We start from the raw sequence: 23,104 nt of genomic DNA on the forward strand, positions 1-23,104 counted from the left end.
ACTCTTGTGTGCCTTCATTTCACACTAAGGAGAACTGTGAAGTCTAGTGTATTAAAATGTTACAGGCCTCATAGAAATATGAGTGACTCATATTAACAATGATTCTAGCAAATAAGTAGCATATATATGTGCTACGAATTTACTAGAATCAAATTCTGTATCTATATTCGGTGCTTGCAGGTTCTCCCTGTAGCTCTGGGCAACCTCTCTGCCAAAATTCTGACACAATCAGCAAAGCTGTCAGGAGATCTCCTCGGCAGTTGATGCTATTATCTGCTGACGAGCACATAAACAAAACTCAAAACAGTGGAAAAATCCTAATTAACACCACCACCATTTAAGTAAGAGACTAAGGACATAATTAATTTATATTAGGGATGAAACAGTGCAGTAAATACCATCACCTTAAGAACATGTTTTGTCAAAAGCGTTTGGAAAGAAAGCCAGTGTTTTAAAAAATCATACTTATTTATTATATCTAGCACTCTCGCACAGGGTTTCCAGTGGTGCGCTCTCTCTCTCTCTCTCTCTCTCTCTCTCTCTTTCTCTCTCTCTCTCCTCTGTATTAAAACAAATTTACAAAGCATTGTAGCTTGTGTCAGCTGCAAACTAAAATCACTGGGAAAGTACAAAGGCAGGTTTTCAATACACAAAGTACCATCTTGAATATAGGGACATATTTGAATGAAAGGCATTACCAGTAAATAAGAGCAGAATCTGATGTTTCAACAGGAGACCTTAAACCAAGACACTGATCAGTGACAATTCAGGGCACCAAGTTCAGAAAAAATAAATTAAAATAAACACAATACTGGGTTTCTGTATTGTCTGCTGAGCTTTATTTGACATAATGTCCTAAATATGAGGTTTTGATTGGCTGGACATAGTACTCCAAATGTGAAACTACATGCCTCTTAAAATGGCATTGTAATTTCAGGTGTTTAACTTTGTAATGGTGCCATTTCAGGTGCTTTACTTTGCAGCTGTAAATCTTGAGTTAAGTTGGACCTGGATTGCATTGCGTTGAAGGGAGGCAAGAGAGCTGCAGCTTCCTGGAATTCCTTTGTAACCATATAATAGCACACGGCATCTAAGCAGCAATTCAGATTGGCTATGCATGAAGTTATATGCATGACATTCTGCAACTCGCAGTCCGATCCTCTGATCTCCTTCAGGACATAACTAAGCAGAAAGCTTAAGTGGAAAGGCAGGAAGCATATAATGAAGGTGGCCAAGTTCACTGAGACCACCCAGATGGCTTTCTGGGTTAACTTTTCTTCATGAGGACCAGCACTATGTTTCTTCCTGAGGCATCGGATGACTTGTATGGAACAAAACAACAATATAACCAGTGGTATGAAAAAGAAAACAATAGGTTTGATCAGGGCATGAGGCACATTTTCACCAAAGTGTGAATAAAAACAAACATATCCTTCTTTAATTTTGAATGACCGAATGCGTGTGATTGTATAAACTAAACAGCAGAGCCCGACAAATAAGCAGAAAAGAGCTGCCTTCCGTGGAGACCTGATTACTTTGGCTTTCAGAGGATGTTTGATTGCAATGTACCGGTCTATCGCTATTAGCATGATGACGCCCATGCTCATTGGCATGTTCATGCAATTGATTCCGAATACGACAAAGCAAAAAGTATCAATGGGCCATTCATGGTAGTGAAAGTACATTATGAATGGTAAGGTAAGGAGCAGTGTGTAGTCTGCCAGGACTAAGCTGATCATGTAAACTCTGGTCTCTGTCCATTTGCCCAGTTTCAAGCAGAACACCCACAAGGCAACTGTATTAAATATGACTCCGAAGAGAGTGACTGGGCTGTAGAGAACATATTCAAAAGTGACTACGTTCTTATCCATCTTGATTTCACTGCAGTTTGCCATTATGACAAGTTTCTGTAAAGAGATTTTAAAAAATAAAATAATGTTATGTACTGAGTTGAATAGGATCCAAACTGCAGCAGTCTGATTGGTCCTAGAACAATAGGATCCAAAATGCAGCAGTCTGATTGGTCCTAGAACAACAGGATTCAGAATGCAGCAGTCTGATTGGTCCTAGAACAATGCAGCAGTATGATTGGTCGGCAGGAGCCACCCAATCCAGACAGAAGTGAATCCACAACCTGATTGGCCGACAGGAGAATTCCGGAATTAGCCAATCACATGCAGCCCATTGTGTAAATAATGTATATAAAGCAGATACTTTGAGGGGACTTCCATTCCCTCCTCACCACTATGAGCTGAATAAAGAGCATGAAATCCACTCTCGACTCTGAGTATATTTCAAATAACAAGTAGCAAAAATGGAACACAGAGATCATTAAAGCTTGATTGATTGTTTTAACAGGAGCACCTGGTTCAACTTCACTGTTTCCTAACCTCCCTGATTCAGAGTAGGACAATACTAGATGCCAAAAAATTATTGTTTCCCGGAAAAGCATATGGGGCACAATCATGGGTGTAGCTGGGAGCGGGCAGGGAGGGGCAGCTGCCCCCAATCAATAAAATTCAATAAAAATACATAGCAAGCTAAGGTTCTGCCCCCCTAAAAAAAATAAATCCTGGCTTTGTCCATGGGCACAATCATTCCTGTTGCAAGTGTATATATCAGTTTCAAACCAATGTATCTGTTCCATCTTTCAAAACATGGGTACATATTGGTTTGAAACTTTCAGATTTGCCAATTCTGTCTAGTTTCCTAATGTGCTTCTTTAGAGCCTATTTTCAGATCTATATATCATGACTGACTTCTCTGTCGTATTATATATCTATAGTACCAATATCTTAATCTAGCAGCATAATGCAAAATGTAAACAAAGAAATGATTACCTGCCTTATCTGACTCCAGGTGCACACAAGGAAGTGTTCAGTGTAACATCACCTTGATCATCTGAAGGCCATAAGAAGCCTTTCATCTGAGAGCTGAGAGTAGCACTTGTTCCATTGGATGCAGCCTCCTTTTCAGGAGGCTAGTTCAACAGGAGCTCTGCAAACAAGTGCTATAGCATTAGTACTATCTGAAGCATAACTGTGCAGCATCCGTGGGAAGAGGAAACTCACCCCTTCCTCACAAAGTGATAAGCTTCAGAAACTCGAACATATCTTGCCAGATTCTCTTCTGGTTCCTCGTGCCCTTCTCATTCCCTTGTGATAGTTTTGTTGTTGTATCTACCCCCATTTCCCTCCCTCAGCAATTAATCTATATTTAATCAGCACATTGATCAACGTAAGTCGTATTTTTCCAAAGAAAGAAGAATCCAAACAGTTTCTGTGGGTGCTAACATTCTGGCCTAAAGCCACTGTCCCACATGGAGGTTAAAATGGATCAGTTCAACCAGACTGTGATGTGAATACAGCCCAACGTTGGTCAAAATGCTGACTTTTGTCACTCTCTTCTACCTTCTTGCCCTCACTTACAGCAATCAGACATGCCATATAAGCAACAAGAGGAAGTCTCAAAGCCATGTTCTTCATCCAAGTTGCTGAATTGACTGCTGAACTACAACTAGTGCCCCATTTTGAATAATGAGTGCTGTGATGACCAGGACCTAATTTGTGTCAGGGATCAGCCTTGGGGTTTATGTTCAGTACCAAGTAAATACAAAAGACCAGGGTCTCTGATCTGGCAGTAGGCAATGGAGAAGGCCAATGTCTGAGACTCTAGAGCACCACAGTCTAGGCTGTATGGTGGGAAAAGCCTGATCTCATATAGGCAGCTTCCAATAACTTCATAGAAAAAGATTAGGGTCACAAACTACCACAGCCCTTATTGGTACGTCTAGTATAAAATTAAACTGGTTTCCTGCTTTCATTTTCAACAGAAGGTTTGTAGGCTTTTCAACATAGAAATGTCAAGGGTTAGGGCAGGGGTAGCCAACATGGTGCTCTCTTGGTGCTGTTTGACTACAAATCCTATCATCCTTGAGCATTGGCCGTGCTGGCTGATGCTGATGGTCACTGGATTCCATTGTTACATTAGCTATCTCTGGGATAGAGCGCCCCCAGCCTGTAATAATAATGAATGTAGCCGATGGGATAGTTATATATCAGGATAGCACTAAATGTTTCTGATGAAGTGGTCTGTAGTCCATGAAAATTTGTGCCATAATAAATGTGTTGGTCCTTCAGGTGCCCCAGGGCTCCTTGTTTTAATTTTAGTGTGTAAATGACAAGATGTAGTTACAAATGGAAACAGCCTTAAACCTACTCTGACCATCAGCAGCTCTTCAGCATGTCAGACCGAGAGGTCTTCCTCATCATCTCCTGCTTTAATTGACCCTAGAACTATTTACATTCAAAGCCTGTGCTCGTCTACTGAGTTATATCCTTGCCCTTTGTAAACACTTGAAACGCAATAATGAAACACATGGAATTAAGTAGGTTACCACACTGGAAAGCTACCACCTAGGAATGATTTCTACAGAAATATGGAAAGATCAGACTAATTGAATTACTTCTGCTTCTACTCATTTGAATAGTCTTATAGAATGCAGGTAATTATTGTATTTACTAACCTTGTGTACAGGTATGAATATAACTCATTTGAAGGTTGTATGCGGTGCTTATTTCAGGAAAGGGCAAATACCAACACCAGTGCCTTTCTAAAAATAAGCCAGAAAAATCTGCCTTATTTGTACTGTCTCTTTATCTCTGTGATGTAGAACTGTTGCATCCTGATCTGTGGGATGTGTGGTATTAAACAGTTCAGACACTTGCATGCTAAAGGGCTGTACTGTGGCTTTCTTAAAAACCAAAAGGAAGACACATGCAGAGTTTCTCTTCTCTAAGAGATGTTGGAAATGCTAGACTGCTGTTTCATTTCACTCTTGTGTCACTGAGGAAACATTTCTCATTCCTAGTATTGCAAGTCATTTGCTTTCCACTGCAATCCTATTGCCTGTTACCTGAGAGTAAGCCTTGTTGAAATTGATGGGATTTATACTGAGTAGTAGATATGTGCAGGATTGCACAATTAGATGTTCACTTCTCGTTTAAAATTTTCTAAAATACACCTAGTGAGGAAGCTACACACAAGAAAACTAAATCAGAATAAAAAGTGATACAAGTTAATATTTTGTTATGCATGTGTCAGAATTCTCTGTTGGCTGTACCATTGGTCATGCAGCTAACTCTGCATATCATTAAAGGCAACAAATATTTATTATTTATTTACTTCCTACCAGAGAGGGGAATAGGCATACATATTTTCTGCCTCAAGTGGCAAAATAACTTGACCAGCCTTAGGTTCTATAGACCTCAACAGTGGGAACTGGGCACTATTTGCTGCTCTGCCCCAAACAGGAAAATGTCTTGATATGCCGCTGTATGATTGGTGAGAGCAAGTTAAGCTCAAACCATGGTTTCAGATCTTTGCTTGTTTTCACTAACCATAGGTTTAAAGAAACCACACTCCCTGAGTTTGGGCATCATGCAGAACTATCATTTGTTTAAAGCCGAAAACTTCTGCTCCTTCTGAGTGCAACAGAAAGGGGATTACGTCTGTGTCTTGCTCTTGTAGCAGAAAACCAGGTTTCTCATTTCAAGCCATTGAGTTGCATCTTTACAACTGTTAGTTTGGTTTATGTTTGGTGCAACAGACGGAAATGGACCAACATCACCAAACTACTCATTAACCTTCTGGATCCAAAGGATTGGCATTATGGATTTAAATGGTTGAAAGTATGAATCAGAACTCAGGGTGGAAAGTTATGTCAATTAGTAGTGTATTTGACCCTCTATTTGACCCTCTCATGACATTCTTTTCTGTCAAAGTTTTTACTTTTGTTGTTTAAGCTTTGTTACCTGTATTGCTCCATTAAATCAGAAGCAATATATATATATATATTATCTTCAAGCAGGACAGTCAAGCAACACGGTTGCCTTGTGCAATGCAAATCAAATCCACGCACCATGTGGTGGACACCATGTGCATGTTTGGGAATGATAATTAATTCCTGTTTCTCTTTAGGTGAAATGTTGATGGTTTGCCACTGTGTGAAAGCATTTACTTTCTTAACCAAAAAGAAAGGATATGTAAAAGCCATCAAAATAAACTGCAAATTCCAACAGAACCCGGAAGGAGCTTTCTAAAATATTTTCTCTGCACAAACAAATCTCTCCCCTATGGTCTTTATCATGGTTTCTTCCCATGAAAATTTCAGGTAATCATACACAGCAGACATCAATCTCAGGACTCTTGCCTCTCAGAAAAAGTGGCGTTTGATTGCCCTGTATGTCATTTTCAGTCTTCAATTCCTCCCAGCCCGTTATATGGAAATTGTGAGTTGAGGCGAGTTGAAGACTAAAAATGCTGTGCAGATTCAAGGTAACATTCCCACTACAGAAGACTGACTGCCTTGAAAGACGAAGCCAGCGTCACCACAGAGAACTCCAGGAGGGAGGTCTAAGGTAAGCAAGAGACTGTTACAACAATTAATTTCTTCAGAAGTGATTTGTAACTATTTGCAAACATATACAGAAAACATGTACATGTTGAGCTGCCTCCTCAGTAATAAAATGTGTTTAAAATATCCCGGTTTCACCAATATTTTCTGAAATTCAGCGTTTGCTTTGTTTTATATCATGTGTGAGATGGATAATGTTGCACTGTTAGAAAAATCACAGGGAGTGTTGTTGAAATGACAAATTTCTCATTGTATAAACAGGGAGTCACCAATATGATGGCTGTGGGGGCACATGTGCCTGAAGAGGCCTTCTCTGGTGCCTACAGGGTCCCCCCACCAAGATAAACATAGACTTGTTTGTTTGTTTACAACCGTGGTTCCCAATTAGTGGTTTGAGGGCCCCAGATCCACATAACCCACCCAGGGGGTCCGTGGCAGCATTCACGTAACAAAAACTACCAACATCAAAATTTTCCAAAGTAGGGAGTCCATAGCTTGGCTTTTGAAAAACGTGGGGTCTGCAGTAATAAGCAAATTAGGAACCACTGATTTACAGTATTTAGGGCAGGAGAGTAACACAGATGCCCCACTAGCAGTTAAATAAGTGGGACTTAGCCAGTGGCGTAGCGTGGGGGGTGCAGGGGGGGGCGGCCGCACCGGGCGCAACATCTGGGGGGGGGCGCTCGCACTCGCAGCTCTCTGCCCCTACCTGGCTCACTCACTCTCTCTCACTGCAGTGCTGGCTGTGCGAATCCGATCCGAGCCGCCGGGTCTCCGCCCACTGTGGAGGGGAGGGTGCCAGGCGTGCGGTGCGGTGCGGAGAGAGAGCGAGGGACTATCTGGGGGAGGGACAGTGCAGCGGGGGGGGGCGCAAATTACTTGCCTTGCCCCGGGTGCTGACAACCCACGCTACGCCACTGGACTTAGCATCCATATAAACATGCAAAGACTCAAACAAAAACAGATTACCCCTGGGTCTCTGCCTGCTGTAGGCTTTCAAACAAGTCCAATGCAGTTTACTTCATTTTTTTTTCAACCACTTGGGTCAGACACAGCCCAAAAGAGTTACTGCTTGCCATCAGTAGTTGTGTTGAGCTAACTTTGCCTGAGCACTGAAAATAATGCTAACTGGCTACAAAGTATTTGGATATTTGTCGCCACTGTGAACTAACCACACACCTTTTGTCCAGTTCCATTGAGTTTTCTCTCATTAAGTTCTGTTTTTCTTAATAGTTGGGTGCGTTGTTTTCTTCACAGGAAATAAATGACTCAGCTTCCTTCCTCCAGTTTATTTTTAGGCTTTTCATTTATTTATTAAAAAAATTATATAGTGCTATATCACCAAACTGTATCAGATTGGTTAATACCATATTCATCTAAGCAACCGCTGTCTGACTTGCTGCATCCTCATAAAGCTTTGCCACTAGTCTGCTTGAGCACCATCTGCAACTGGCAGAGGCAATCTTCAAGTACATAAAATCAGACCCCAAATGTTGTTGTTTTCTCCACCGACCAACATTTTTCCTCTATTGTCTCCCAACAGAGCACAGATGTGCTTCAATTTCAGCAACTGATTTGTTTGGAGCAGAAATACTTTCAGTGTAATTGAAAGACAACATGCCACAACAGTAAGCTTTGCCTGCCAAAGCAACAAGGCGAGAGTGGGCACTCCAGTTCTTAGGCCTTTTATCTTCAAAGGCCTGTGCTTTTCATTTTACAGCTTGGAATAAGAGGCCTATGAATCAGATAATTGCTTGTGAAATATCTTGCTGATACCTGCTAAGACAGCTTAGTCACCCTCCCCAACCCCCCAAATAAACTTCCTTTTGCACAAAGGCATTTTCAATTTTTTTTTTTTAAAGTTACGTCTCACAAGTTTCACTTGACAAGTTTCCTTTAGAAAATATCTTTTGAGCTACAGGTTATTCTTGGGGAGGGAGGTGAATTAAAACAAATAGACATGTTATTTGGTAACACAGCAAAAGATGTAGTTTTTGGCTTGAGTCTTGAGATGGAAGCTTAAATTTCAAATGAGACAAAGCTTCATTTATTTATTTTTTGGGGGGGAATGTCATTGTAATTATAGGGTGTTTGGGAGTATCTGCATGATCTTGTTCCTCAAAAAAAAAAAAAAATCTCTCTCTCTTCTCCCTCTTTCTCTGTATGTGTGTGTGTAACAGACTGTGGCAGGGAGACATGGGAAGAGAGAGAGAGAGATCACACATTCACCCCACTGTTTCCAGGCAGCTGCTATTCACTGGTCATACCCTGAGTGTGAGGATGAGTCCCCAAACTCTGATAATGCCTCCTGCTTCTCTGGATGGAGGAGGACGGAGAGGAGAAAGAGAGAGAGACAGAGAGTAGAAACCAGCCTAGTGCGCAAAGATAAATTTTACATGGTTTGTTTCACCCACTTTTGCCTCTGGCATGTGGCCCTCGAAAGCTTCCTCAGAAGGGAATGTAATCAATGGGCTGTAAAAGCTCCTCGATTCCTGTCATAAAGGCAGGTGCTGTCCATGGTTCAATTTTTGTAACAGACTCCTATGAGAGGTGGTGGACTCTCCTTCCTTGGAGGTTTTTAAGCTGGGATTGGATGGCCATCTGTCATGTATGATCTAGCTGAGATTCCTGCTTTGCAGGGAGATGGACTACAGGAGGTTGCCCTCAAACATTACAATTCTATGTGTGGTGCTTCTGGGGAGTTCAAAATTCTGCCATTACTATTTACAGTGGTGCCTCGCAAGATGAAAAGAATCTGTTCCGTGAGTCTCTAGCGGTTTTTTCGTCTTGCGAAGCAAGGCCATTAGCGGTTTTGCGGCTATTAGCGGCTATTAAAGGCTTAAGGGATTAGCGGATTAGCTGCTAAAAGGCTATTAGCAGCTTAGTGCCTTAGAAAAAGAGGGTGGGGAGCGAAAAAAACCCCCCAGGAATCGCAAGACATTTTCATCTTGCGAAGCAAGCCCATAGCAAATTCGTCCTGTGAAGCACCTCCAAAACGGAAAACCCTTTCGTCTAGCGGGTTTTCCGTCTTGCGAGGCATTCGTCTTGCGGGGCACCACTGTACTTATTGTATTGGTATCCCTTATTGTTTTACTATATTTCAATTTCAGTTTTTTGCTGTCTTGGAAGTTTTCTGCTGAAAGGCGGGATAAAAAAAAGACTTAATATCTTTATTTTATTTCAAAAGTTTATACTGCCCACTAGTGTCCTTGACATGGAATTCTGCTAAAGAAATTTAGAGAACAAGGAAGGTACCAAGTGCCCTTTGTTCTGAAGATGTCCTTGATGAAGAATCGAGGGCATGATTTAGCTTTGAGGGTTTGTGGGGGTGGGGGGAATGCTTGTTGATGTCTTTAGAGGCAATATTTAAATTAAGGTGGGCGAATGCTTTAGGCATGAAGTACATGACACACAGAGAAGATGCTTCACTGAACATGCAAATCCCCAATACAATGCATAATTCAAAGGATTTACAGTGATAACTCACCTTTTAAAAAATTGAAAATCTTAAATTCACAAACATCCGCACATAAGAACTGGCCATTTCCATAAACTTACTTTAGCTAAGGACACTGTAAGTGTGCTTTATTTCCACATATTCTGCTCTTAAATGAAGAGAGTTCTACCTGCTGATTCTACCACAGCTTGTGTGGCAACTGTAGCTAGCAATCTGAGTTGCAACCCCATTCTGAAAGGCTGCTATTAGTAGTCATATGGGACGCGGGTGGTGCTGTGGGTTAAACCACAGAGCCTAGGACTTGCCGATCAGAAGGTCGGCGGTTCGAATCCCCACAACAGGGTGAGCTCCCGTTGTTCGGTCCCTGCTCTTGCTAACCTAGCAGTTCGAAAGCACCTCAAAGTGCAAGTAGATAAATAGGTACTGCTCCGGTGGGAAGGTAAACAGTGTTTCTGTGCACTGCTCTGGTTCGCCAGAAGTGCCACATGACCTGGAAGCTGTACGCTGGCTCCCTCAGCCAGTAAAGTAAGATAAGTGCCGCAACCCCAGAGTCGGCCATGACTGGACCTAATGGTCAAGGGTCCCTTTACCTTACCTTTTTATGGCTGCACAGACATAGCTGGTGGTTCTGAATCAAGGCTGGCATGAAGGTAAGCAGTCACCAAAATTGACCCCTAAGCCATATAATTATAAAGCTACCATCTTCCCAGGGGTGGGGAAGAACCATAGTTCAAAGGGAGAACATCTTTGAATATAGAAGGATCCAGGTTTAACCCTAACAGCTCCACATCCTGTAGACCATGGGTATGCAAACTAAGGCCCAGGGGCTGGATCCGGCCCAATCGCCTTCTAAATCTGGCCTGCGAATGGTCCGGGAATCTGTGTGTTTTTACATGAGTAGAATATGTCCTTTTATTTAAAATGCATCTCTGGGTTATTTGTGGGGCATAGGAATTCATTCATTTTTCTCTCTCCAAAATATAGTCCTGCTCCCCACAAGGCCTGAGGGACAGTGGACCGGCCCCCTGCTGAAAAAGGTTGCTGATCCCTGCTGTAGCCCTACTGGCAGTTTATGCAAACAATACTAAGATAGGTGAAGCAATGGTCCAACTTGGTGTTAGGCAGCTTCCTATCTTGGGAGGTTCAGTTGGAACCTACTTTGTAATTGTCTAGGCATTAATAACTGTTTTCCGCTCTCCCAGTTCTGTAAAGTTCTGATTTCTAAACTGTTTTCAATTGCTTGGTTTTGCATGTGATGCTATCTCTTATTTTGCTTCACTGGAATGACTATATCATTGTAAACAGCTGTTGGGGATTTCTTGAAATAAGGGGGTTTGGAGATCAACACCAAATCATATTAGAGTTTTGACTCTTCATGTGAGGGCAGGTTGCTACTGAAATGTAGACCATTTCAGAAGAGCTGGTCTCCCATTATGATGACTCGTCAGATAGGATATGATCTAAAACAACCCTTTCACACCAGAGCCAAGAAATAAAAGCTAGAGTCACATCAGTGGCACAATTAGCAACAATGAATACGTGATTTGCATGTCAGAGTGCATTCATGAGAGCGGTAAGGAACGCTGCCAAAGGACAGCACAGGCGAGAATTAATGAGTAGCTACAAAAGCCAACAATTGCCTTCTGAAAGAGAATGCAGAAGCTGTTCATTTTTGTGCATTGCCTTGTGGGATCTATTGTCTATAGACAATGGAGTACATCCACAGGGCGGATCTGACTGTTTTATCCTCGTGGTACTGCTTAGCTTTCAAACAATGAGCAAGTCGCCCAAGTTAAGAGCAACACCTAGAACACAGAATCTACTTGAAGGAAGTGGGTGAGAAATAGGGGGATTTTTCAATGAATGTTAGTCCAAGTGATTTGAGCAAGGGGTATTTTAAGGGGTATTTTAAGGTCTGGGGGATGGTTGACTTGAGCACTTCCCCCATATATCATACCTTTATTTCTATTTTTATTTTATTTGTGTGGGCAGATGGGGGTATAAGACTCCAGTGACCCACCACCTTAACTAGCCCAGTCATCCTTACATAAAAATCCAGAGTGTGGTGACATCTACTATTTGGTATTCTCATCTATCAGACAAGGATGAGCACTGATTGAAGGCCTTCCCCCTCCAAAAGGCCTTTAAAGGGGAAATTCTTTTAAATCCCGCTTTTTATCTTGTATCTATACACATTTTCTCACTGATGTTTTATTGTTAAAAAACCTTGGGATGTTTCGTGTGAAGTGAAATAAATAAAAAAGCATGTGACAAGGGAAAGTGCCCCTTGGTTATCCAGATATCTATTGGCTCATAGCCAACAGGATCTTTATGCTGATCTACGTCAATGATTCCCAGGGTTTGAATTCCAATACTTGAGCTACATGTGAAGGGGCACGTTTATTTGTGTAAACCAAGGTTTGACCTAATCACGAATAATGGAGGAGTTGGGCCTGGTTTTTCGAGCTAAAAACGGGTTGTAAAATCTCCCCCAGATACCTGATTTTCTACTTCTGAACTGACGTTCCCTGTCATTGTTTCACAAAACCTCACTATTACAGTTCATCCTATTATATAGAGAGGAAGCAGAAAATTGCTTTTCTATATCAGAACTGCTTATGATTTTTTGATACTGCCAAAGTACCCGCGAAGGTTGCAAAATGTCATTTCCACTTTTGAAAGGCGTGATGGAATAAGTTCTGCCACCCTCCAAAAAAATGCTATCTAGGTCATGAAACTACAGCACCCAAACCAAAAATGGTGTTGGGAAATTTGGTGCTGAATTTTATTTTTTATGGGCTTCACTTAATTTCAAATGGGAAATTGTGAAAGCTTGCATACTTGTAGTAAAGAAATCCAAACATAGACCAAAGCTCATCTCAGGAACCATTGTGGGGAATTGGGCACTGTTATCTTCAAAGGTGTCCAAATCAGCAGCTTGGAATGGTTGCATCCACCATCTTGCTTCAAAATGGTGTCCAATGGTGTCAAAACATAGATAAAAAAAACACTCCTTGAGCCCAAGCACTGTCACGCCAAACTGGAATGGTAGTGTTTCCAGAGGTGTCCAAATTGGCACAGTTTGGAATGTTTCACCACACCATTTTGCTTCAAAATGGCATCCATCAGTATCCAAATACAGACCAAACCCTGCTCCTAAATCTCAGGTACCATCATGCCAGCTTGGGCAACAAGATCTTCAAAGGCATCCAAATAGAGGCAATTTGGAAAATGTTGGTCCACTATCTTGATTCAAAATGGCATCCGGTATCCAAATGTAGACAAAAACTGGCTTCTCTGCCCCTGAAACCCTTGTGCCAAGTAATAATAATAATAAGAAGAATAAGAGTAATATTTTATTTATACCCCACCCATTCGGCTGGGTTTCCCCAGCCACTATCTCAAGAGACATTTGAATGCATAGAGAACAAACAGGTGGACCACTTTCCAAAATATACAGTAGATTTATATTCAGTCTACAGTTCTACACCTTACCTGGGAGGAAGTGTCTTTGAACGAAATGTGATTTACTTCTGAGCAGATAAGCCTGTGGGGATACTGTCTTTGAACTAAATAGGACCACCTTTTAACAAGACATACCTATTAGGCTGCAATCATCTTATATGCACGTACACTGGAGAACATATCTTTGAAGTCAATAGGATTTACTTCTGAGTGGACTGTTATGGTATATCCTATGTCATGGTGAAATCTGATTAGAAGAAAAAAGTTTTCCCAGTGCGCTTTGACTGCTTTTGGTATGTTGCAGACTTCTGCAGGCACAATTCCACTTGGCTTTCTAGTCTTTATTATGCTAGAAGCTGTGTGCACAGAGGTTCCTTTCTCTTATACAGCAGCTAACAATCTCGGGAATTTCAGACTGTTCAGATGGGAGAGTAGGGACCAGATTCAGCCCGTCCCTATTGCTACCTTTCCACCAAACAGATGAACTGGAGTATTTTATATCTGTTTCCTTTTTCCTTCTAAAGGGAACTCTGTGCAGGCAACCTTGCCTGTTTTCTTCACACTCTTTTGCTCTGTGAAAAGCAGTCATGGAAAAACAGTTTACAGTTTCATCATGTTGCAACGTAAATTCTACAATATATATATATATATATATATTTGCTTTCGTAGATTTTCACGGGTACAGGAATGCAGGTTTTGGTGTCCTCGGGTGTCTTCCCGTGTAAAAGTGCCTAGACACCCCAACTTTTACACGGGAAGACACCCGAGGACACCAAAACCTGCATATATATATATATATATATATATATATATATATATATAACAGTAACAATGTTCCAAAACATCCAGAGTGGACATCACTTTCTTATAGGATCTAATTCCTATAAATCACCCATTCTCCAGCTTGGAGTTCACTGAAGCACCCAAAATCAATACTCGTATTTAGCCAAGCATGGCACTAGTCAGCAGTATAAAGGATCCATAATCCTCTGCTTGAGCCGTGGAGCAAAAGCTCATTTGGCAAGAAAACCCAAATTATGTTGCAATGGTTTCCCAGGGAGCCTACATTCCTCTTACAGGTAATGCTCTGTTCTATAGTAATTACTTGCCGGGTGGAAAAGCTTCTAGTATGACATATTTCCCGGAAATGTGATGTAAACATTCATTCATCTATGGAGAAAGAAGCAAAAGGCTTCAGGGCAGCTAAGGAATATCCTGCAGGCATGTAGCTGTCTGTGTAAGTTTTTTAAAAAAAATACTAACACTGGATGTCTTAACTGTGCAAAAAATAAAAACAGACCACAGGCAAAGTCATATGCTTTATGTCTGGAGCACTGAAACTTGATATACAGCTTACATTTGGGGGGATGTGGTCATCCTGTAACATCCAATTCAACTTTTCATTGTATCTAAATTTCTTAGCTCCTCTGCCTGCTCTGCAGTGAACAAATGAAAATAGCAAACTAAGAACAATTTGATCCAATGGCCAGATGTTTATCCTGCCCAGCCACAGAGGGCCTGTGAGATGTTGAACATCTACGCTATGTTGAACATATACAGTGATACCTCAGTTTACAAACTTAATCCATTCCAGAAGTGCGTTCTTAAACCAAAGCCTTTCTTAAACTGAGGCACACTTTGAGGCCTCCCGCCGCCGGTGCCCTTCCAGCGTTTGGCTTCCGTTCGTAAACTAAGGTGAAATTCGCTAACCGGAACACTACTTCCGGTTTTGCGGAGTTTGTATACCGAATCATTCGTAAACAGGGCTGTTCTAAAACCGAGGTCCCACTGTATGCCAAAACCCAAAAGCTTGGCAGACAGAACTAGAGTCCTTTGTACTCCACCTTGATCACTGAGGAATTAGGTCAGTGCAAGCAACAAATCAGATGATGTACTGGGTAGGTGAGGCGTATTGAAGAACCAAGTAGGTAGCAATACAGAGAAGCAGTTTGGACACAGTCTGCGATCCTCTCAGCACTACATCTTGCTCCAACAGTTGCTAAACCTAAATTCAGGCATTATGTTCTGGTGGAGGTTCTGAATCTTAAGTCTCAGCTCTATTTTTCCTAGTTGAGGAGTGCCTCTTAAACTGTGCTCTTACTTGGAGCCTCCATCTCATTCAGTGCTCAACATTTTTCTTAGTGAACCTAGGAAGTTCATATGTTCTAGTCCAGTTCAAGTCAGTTTAAAGGTAAGGAACCTTAAGAATACAGAGCAGGGGCTTAGAAGCTGTCACCTGGACAGCAGGCACACACAGGTCTCCTGATCCTAAAGTCCCCCACTGTGGTAAGATGATGTATTTTATTTCTAAATAATTTTAGCAATTATTTTAAAATTTGCATCTGTGCATCTAAATCAACAAGTGCATATTTTCTGCAAATCTGTAGCCTCTTATGTACTCTTTTTGGGTGCATTCTCTCCTTTTTGGCAGTGCATAAGTGGCCACCTTAGGTGAACCTCCTAGCAGCTCAAAGAGCTTTGAATAGCCTCAGATATCTAGCAGTGTCATTTCTCTCCACTCCTCTGTGGCTTTTGGTTTATCAAGACTTTGTAAGTCTTCCAAGGCTGCTTATCCAGATTGTTTTGGGAGAATTGTATCAACAACTACTATAGTGTCTTCCCTTACTCCAAATCTGTGACTGGCTGAGTAGGGAGGACCATGACAAGTTTCGGAATTCCTACTTTCATTGCAGAAGGGGAAGAAGGGTGCATTTAAAATTATGTATTGTTTTGGCCATACAGTATCAGCACCTTGTGATTGCTGTCAATAGAAGGCTGTAGGACTAGTTTTCTGATGTCTGGATTCATCTTTTGTATCTAATTAAGAGGACTAGAAATTAGTTTAGCATGACTGAAATGCCAGAGGGTTTTTTGTTTCATTTCTTGCAAGAATATTCTGGTGATACAAGTGTAACATCACAAGTTCACACAGCCTTAGGTATTCACAACCCTAGATGTTTATGAAAGCTTACTGCTATTAGATACAGCATTGTATTTCTTGTGCAAACAGATGATATGTGACAGGAAGCCAATGGGTTGCTACCCTTTCCTTACAGACTCACAAATATCCATTCACACACTTTCTTAAACCTACAGATACCTGCATCCTGGCTCAACCCAAGGCCCTCACAGTTAGTATATGCTAGGCACGTCCAACACATAGATCGTGATCTACCGGTAGATCACTGGATGTCTGTGATAGATCACCGGTAGATCACCGGCTCCCTCTAAAGAAGTTCAACAACTTTGGCTCTCCTAGAAAAGCTCAATATTTTTGCCCTGAACCCCCCAAAACAGGGCTTTAACTCTTTGAGTAGATCGCAGTTTCTTGGGAGTTGGCCACCCCTGGTATATGCCACCCTTCACATTGTCACCTTGCCATAGTTTGTTGTATACCTGAAGGAGCATCTCCAACCCCATCGTTCTGCCCAGACTCTGAGGTCCAGTGCCGAGGGCCTTCTGGCGGTTCCCTCATTGTGAGAAGCAAAGCTATAGGGAACCAGGCAGAGGGCCTTCTCGGTAGTGGCGCCCGCCCTGTGGAATGCCCTCCCATCAGATGTCAAAGAGATAAACAACTACCTGACATTCAGAAGACATTTTAAGGCAGCCCTATTCAGGGAAGTTTTTAATGTGTGACATCTTAGTGTACTTTTGGTCTTTGTGGAAGCTGCCCAGAGTGGCTGGGGAAACCCAGCCAGATGGACAGGGTACAAATAAATTGTTGTTGTTGTTGTTGTTGTAGCTTTCCCTAAGATCTACAAAATACCAATGATTTTAAGGCTTTTGATGGAATAGTCCTCCTGTCCCCATCAGTCCCATCTTTGAATTTCACTATCTCAAGGTCTTTGATTATTGAACCGCATGTACTTAAAAACAGACAGAATAAGTTTTCTAAGTGCAACCATTCCATCAGACCACAGCAGAAGGAAAGATTGAAAGCAGGGCCCACTCTCATGGGCTCCTCCTCACCCTCCCTCAACTGTTTCCATTGAAGTGGCTCATTATAAGAACTCTGTAACTTTAAGAATAAGAGTTTGCTTGTTGTTATCTTCCCACATCCTCCCTTTTTCCTTTTATGTCATGCCTTTTAGATTGCCAACTCGAGGGCAGGGACTGTCTTCTTTGTTATTGATCTTATGTAAGCCACTCTGGGAACCTTGTCAACTGAACAGCAGGGTAAAACTGCTTCAGATAAATAACATGAGAGACCATTGCAAACAATGAGAGCTTTGCCACTTACTTCCAAGCGATGTAGATAGTAGCACTTAGTGGCAAATTCAACATTCCTACATGCCATTATGCAGTTGAAAAATGAAACTGGTTCCTCTAACATAGCCTTCAGTGTTGAAGACTGAGTTTGATCATACATACAGAAGTATGCACTTACTTTCCTGTATTCTATTTTTTGAGTTGCTCAATCGGTTTTCTGGTTTGTTGCTACAGTCTCTGACTTCTACCTGACCTTGTAATCATTGGTAGTGGTAATTTAGGAGGACCAGATGTAACTGATGACAATGTAGCTTAAAATCATTAGTGTGCACTTGGTTTTGTCCTCTAATTCCAAGTTTAACGCACTTTCCTGAAGACTAAAAATTGAGCCATGACCTCTTTTAGCCCAAATTTGTAAAATGAGCAGTAGGACTTCTTTTAAAATATGGTGGTGACCTTGAAGTAGCTCCATGTGGAAGTCACCCAGTGGCTTCTTTAATGCCTTCAAATAATTCAGATGCATCAATGTGCCCCGTGAGATTACATCTCCTTGCAGTACATGCATTTATACTAATTAGGAAATAAGACAGAGCATATGATTGTAACTAATGTTAAGGGCTCAGCGAAGGGAGTCAAAGCAGGACTGTTGTTCGATAAGATGGAAATATTTTTCAGAAGCCGAACTGGAATAAAGAGATGTAAGAAAATGAAGTAGGGATTGGGAATTTTAGGACCCTCCAGAGGTTGTGGGACTCTAGCTCTCATTAGCCCCAGCCAGCATAAGGCAAAGGACAAGCATGATGGAAAATGTAATCAAGCAACACCTGGAGGTCCCTATTCACATTATAAAGCATAGGTCTCTCTCTCTCTCTCTCTCTCTCTCTCTCTCTCTCTCTCTCGGCTTTCCATCACTGTGTGAGCACACTTTCTCCTTTTCAGCACGTGCCTGTTGCTCTGTTAAAATGTTCATTTCCCTGGCTTTTCAGTCTGAGCAGGTTTATTTGCTGTTTTATCCCTTTTATTTGCTGTCAAGTTTAATTGTTTTAAAATGCCTCGAACATTTTAAACAGAAAAGTGGGGTAAAATTCAAAATTTGAATAAATACGGAGCTGTGGTGAACTGTACAAAGAGAAAACGAACAAACACTTCACGCTTTGCTCCTGCTCTGAGCAGTTCTTTGGATCCCAGCCAATAGGTTTTTGTTAGCACATAATCTAAAGCAATAATCCCAAACACACTTACTAGGGAGCAAATCCCACTGAATTCCATGGGACTTAATTCCAAGGAAGAATGCACAGTATTGACTGTAAGTTCAGTTTTGAAATGCCCACCTTCAAAGGCTTACATCAAGAAAGCTGCCTGTTTATTTTTTTATTTATGGAAATTTGAAGAGATTTTTTTTGGGGGGGGGGAGGGACTCTGTGGGCTCATAACAAGAGGCTGTTTATTAAATAACAGGCTAACCCGCAACTGCATAGGAAAAAGAAAGTAACTACAATTAAGGACAAGCTAAAGCATGGAGTCTTAGCTCCAACCCCTAATAACTAGAGACAATATTTAACTCGGTAACTCTGCATTACTACAAATTCAGTCAAATTTCACTGAAATAATATTTGGCTGCTAAATTGAACTCTAAATGCATCTGCTAATTTATTTCATTTTATAATTCCTGCCCATTACAGTAGCTCGGAATATCATTTCTCTATTGAACATCGAAGAGGAGGACCACATCGCTCTCGGTGCAATGGCAGAACAAATCAACCACACAGCAGATTTCTATTTAACGCCTGTCTTTGTGTTTCAGTTTTACAGGTGCTTTTGCTCTCTCCTGAAATGTGACAGGAAATCAGGCCTTTCCAGCAACAAAGGCTCCTTGAGGTCTACTCGAATGTGCTGCACTGTCCCGAGACAGGACAATAACTTCACGTTTGTCGCTGCTTCAGCCGGACAGCCGTCCTCAGAACACCCAGAAGCAACTGTCAACCTCCAGAATCCGGAACCCACAGCCCTCAATGGCCCCAAGGCAAAACAAACAGTGTTGCTTGTAGCTCATTACAGTGCTTGAGAGGAATCAAACTCTTTGCCCTTTCAGACTGAGAAGCAGGTAGAACTGAAGAGGAGCAGGACTTGGGGAGTGCCTAATGAACATAAATTGGTGTCTGTCTCCGGGGCACAGACAGCATGTTATGTGTCCCTCAGAAAGGTAATTCTCGATCTTCGAGGTACTGAAGTATTAATTCTGTGTTTGGAGAGTCCGAATGCAGAAAATAGTATGGCAAACTCTTTCTTCTAGAGGAGAAAATGCTCTAGATTTTAACCATGCTCAAAACACAGCATTGGTGGCCAATCTACAACATAAGCATGTGAACTGCCCCAAGGTCTTATGTTGAAGGGTGGTATATAAATCTAATAAAAAATAATAATAATGTGCACGTACGCACAGCACAGGAGACCTTCTGGCCTCTGGCATCGTTCAGTCCCACTTTCTGCTCAAGAATGCTGCCCACTTTCTAGCTAAGCAGGTTACAGGGAAAACCAACTTAAGTCATATGGAGATACCTATAGGCATTGTGCATGGAGAGCCATTATGTCTTACTCTGAACTGGACTTTTGGCACTGCCGGCCTTGCCAAAATGGTTGGCCACTGTTAAAGCAGAGGGACTGACGGTCTTGTGTCATCTGTGACCACATAAGTGGAAGTTTCAATTTCACATTGTGCAATCAAGGTTCATATTGGATATGGGGAGAAGTTAATTTCTCTTTTTGTTACTTACTATATTGCAACTACTAATCATCCCTCCTAGCATGAACTATCAGCATTGGCCAGAGCACGCAATAATTTCCCATTTTCCCCCAGACAGTTTTTAATTATATTTCACCTCAAAACTACAATAGAATTTTGAAAGTGTTGCACACAGTGCTGGATATTTTGTGACCAATTCATATCTAAGCTCAACATACAGTGTTTGGGTTAAAAGTTTCTTTTTTCTCTCTCAGCTGGCTAATGCAAAATAACTGAAACCCTATAATTCTGATAAGAAAGTAGGTTAGGAAATTTGAACAACTCCAATTAAGAAAGGAAAATTACAGAGTCAGCTTAAAGAAACATTAAACAAGAATGGTTTCATAAAAACGTTTATTTTCCCTAGGAAAGGACAGTACATTTCATTTCATTTTCATTTTTTACATTTCCCCAGACCTCAGTGTATATATGTAGATACAACTATCAAATTCTTCATGTGTACCAAATGAAAATCCTTACACTAAAAATTATACTAAAATGGTTCAGTTTGCACATTTGAAAGCATAACCAGCAATGGTCAAAACTGATGTGTCCTTACAAACAACAGAAACTTTCCTAACAATTTACATTCTCGGGTTTATGAATGTCAAATGACTTCAATCAGCAATGGATAATTGGTTGTAATTCAACTGAAATAAAAGCAGAACACATGGCTATCGCTTGACTGGGGAATATTGGATATCTCCAGAAGACAGAAAGTGGAATTAGACACAAATAGATTTCACTATCTCTTTCAAGATCCATCGTGAGGTAATGTACGTAAGGGTTGTAATTGGTTTCTTAAGGTAATGGCAAATTAATGGTTACATTAGAATAAAAGAAGAATGTTCTTTACAATGAAAGAATAATTTGGTTCTCTGAATCAGTTATTTATTGATAGTGTATCCCGAACACTCTTTAGGCTAAAGAAATTAAATAATCATAGAAGCTATCATTTATTTATTTATAGCAGACATTTTATTTGTTGTAAAAAATTCAAAATCCCGCATGAAAACAATCATGCATTGAATTGGCAACGTCACCATCCTATTCCTCACAATGGATTCGTATATACGATAACTATATTGTTATGTGTACTTGAAAAATCCAAGGGTTCAAGGTTTTGGGATACAGCGCTTACTCAGGTTTGGTTTTCTTTTGAAGGAAGTCACTGGAGTCTTATAGGGATTTTATACCTTATAGGTGAAGGTACAGGATTAAACCATTCCAGCACTTAGTCCATGATCCAGTATTCTCCCATTAGATAGTCTAGGGCAAGAGCAAAAACACTGAGATTAAGGCAGAGTGCTTCTTCATCTGCCCCTGCTACACCAGCTGTTTCTTCACCAACAGTTTGATGACATCATCTTTTCAGCCATGAGGGGAAAGGAAGATGTTCCCTTCCAGAAGTCTCTTTACATTTTCTCCTCATTTAAAGGAAAATAGTCTAACAATGACAGTCTGTGGGAGAAGCCCTAGTCTATTTAACAATAGAATGCATCTGGATGAAACCTGCCTTGTGGGTTTCAGGTCCATCAATTCTTTCTCCCCCAGAATGAATAATTTTAGAGTTGAAAGGGACAAACCTCAGTCCCATAAGCACTAGATTATGAGGAGCATAACTTTATAACATTGAGTCTAGGTATAATAAAAGCCAAACAGAAAGGCTATCAGAGAACAAAGATGCAGTTGCTCACAATCTGTGGAGTCCGTTGTCAAAGGATGATGGGACAGGCTTGTATCCAAAATAGCACTGAGTCTCTTGTTCCCTTAGCGCAAATATTTACTCTTGTGCAACCAAATTGCCCCTCCTGCCCCCATGTGCCACATAAATATGTGTTGGGTTCCCCAAACCCCCCAAACAGATTTGGGGAGGGTAGGGAAAGGAGAGTGGGAAAGGTTCCATTGCACGAGCGTAAATCTCTGTACTAAGGGGAACAAGTTCCTTGGATCCCTCCCGTAGTCTGAAACTAATAATGGGTCTTGTATGGCCCTATTCGGGACGTGGGTGGCGCTGTGGGTTAAACCACAGGGTCTAGGACTTGCCGATCAGAAGGTTGGCGGTTCGAATCCCTGCGATGGGGTGAGCTCCCGTTGCTTGGTCCCTGCTCCTGCCAACCTAGCAGTTCAAAAGCACGTCAAAGTGCAAGTAGATAAATAGGTACTGCTCCATCAGGAAGGTAAACAGCGTTTCCATGTGCTGCTCTGGTCCCCCCCCCTCCCCGGGTATAGAACTCTGGAAAATCAGGATTGCAAATTTCCAAGGCACTGTTTAAAAATCTCACATGGAATGTCATATAGATGTCATATGGAAGACACAACGAGGGTCATCTAGTCCAGTGTTTCCCAGCCTTGGGTCTCCAGCTGTTTTTGGACTACAACTCCCATCATCCCTAGCTAGCAAGACCAGTGGTCAGGGATGATGGGAACTGTAGTCGGAAAAACAGTCCAACCACCTCCAGTGCAGGAATCTTTTGTCCAATGTGGGGCTCATATCCCTGGAATAAAACATCTCATGCTCTACCGACTGAGCTATTTGAGGTAGCCATGCATCGTTGCGCTTACTGATATCATATGGTTGGTCCTGCTTGTGTTTCAAAAGGCTATTTTGTCCTTTTAAGGACTCCCTCTCCCTTTCCTCTTTGTGTTCTTTTGACTGAACTTTTTAAATAATTAGATTCATCAGTGTTGGAAATCGATTTCTAAATAACCATTGAAGATAACATTCATGATTTTACATTTCTGTATTTCCTGTGATTCCCCCCACCCCATATGT

General features: G+C 41.4%; 2 protein-coding genes across 3 annotated transcripts in view; one reads left to right on the forward strand and one right to left on the reverse strand.

The window, feature by feature from the left end:
- LOC310678650 (vertebrate ancient opsin-like) overlaps positions 1-21,194 on the forward strand; it is a 95,192-nt gene extending 73,998 nt beyond the window's left edge. Inside the window, exon 4 of the mRNA XM_083442908.1 lies at positions 19,351-21,194. Within this exon, the coding sequence (XP_083299034.1) occupies positions 19,351-19,611 (261 nt within the window). The 3' untranslated portion in view covers positions 19,612-21,194. The remainder of the gene's footprint in view (positions 1-19,350) is intronic.
- Positions 568-22,398, reverse strand: LOC310678680 (G-protein coupled receptor 35-like). Of its 2 annotated transcripts, none has more exons than XM_083442994.1 (3): positions 21,470-22,398; positions 2,841-2,997; positions 568-1,907 (listed from the first exon to the last, which is right to left on the reverse strand). In XM_083442994.1, the coding sequence occupies exon 3, from the start codon at positions 1,893-1,895 to the stop codon at positions 942-944; it is 954 nt and encodes a 317-aa protein (XP_083299120.1). In that variant the 5' UTR covers positions 1,896-1,907; positions 2,841-2,997; positions 21,470-22,398; the 3' UTR covers positions 568-941. The 2 variants fall into 2 exon arrangements, with proteins under 2 accessions (XP_083299120.1, XP_083299121.1); XM_083442995.1 differs by lacking the exon at positions 21,470-22,398 and adding an exon at positions 4,916-4,994 and having other exon boundaries at positions 2,845-2,997.
- Between the last annotated feature and the right edge of the window lie 706 nt (positions 22,399-23,104).

This window comes from Podarcis tiliguerta (assembly GCF_965153285.1).
Source record: "Podarcis tiliguerta genome assembly, chromosome: 5".
Taxonomy (NCBI): domain Eukaryota; kingdom Metazoa; phylum Chordata; class Lepidosauria; order Squamata; family Lacertidae; genus Podarcis; species Podarcis tiliguerta.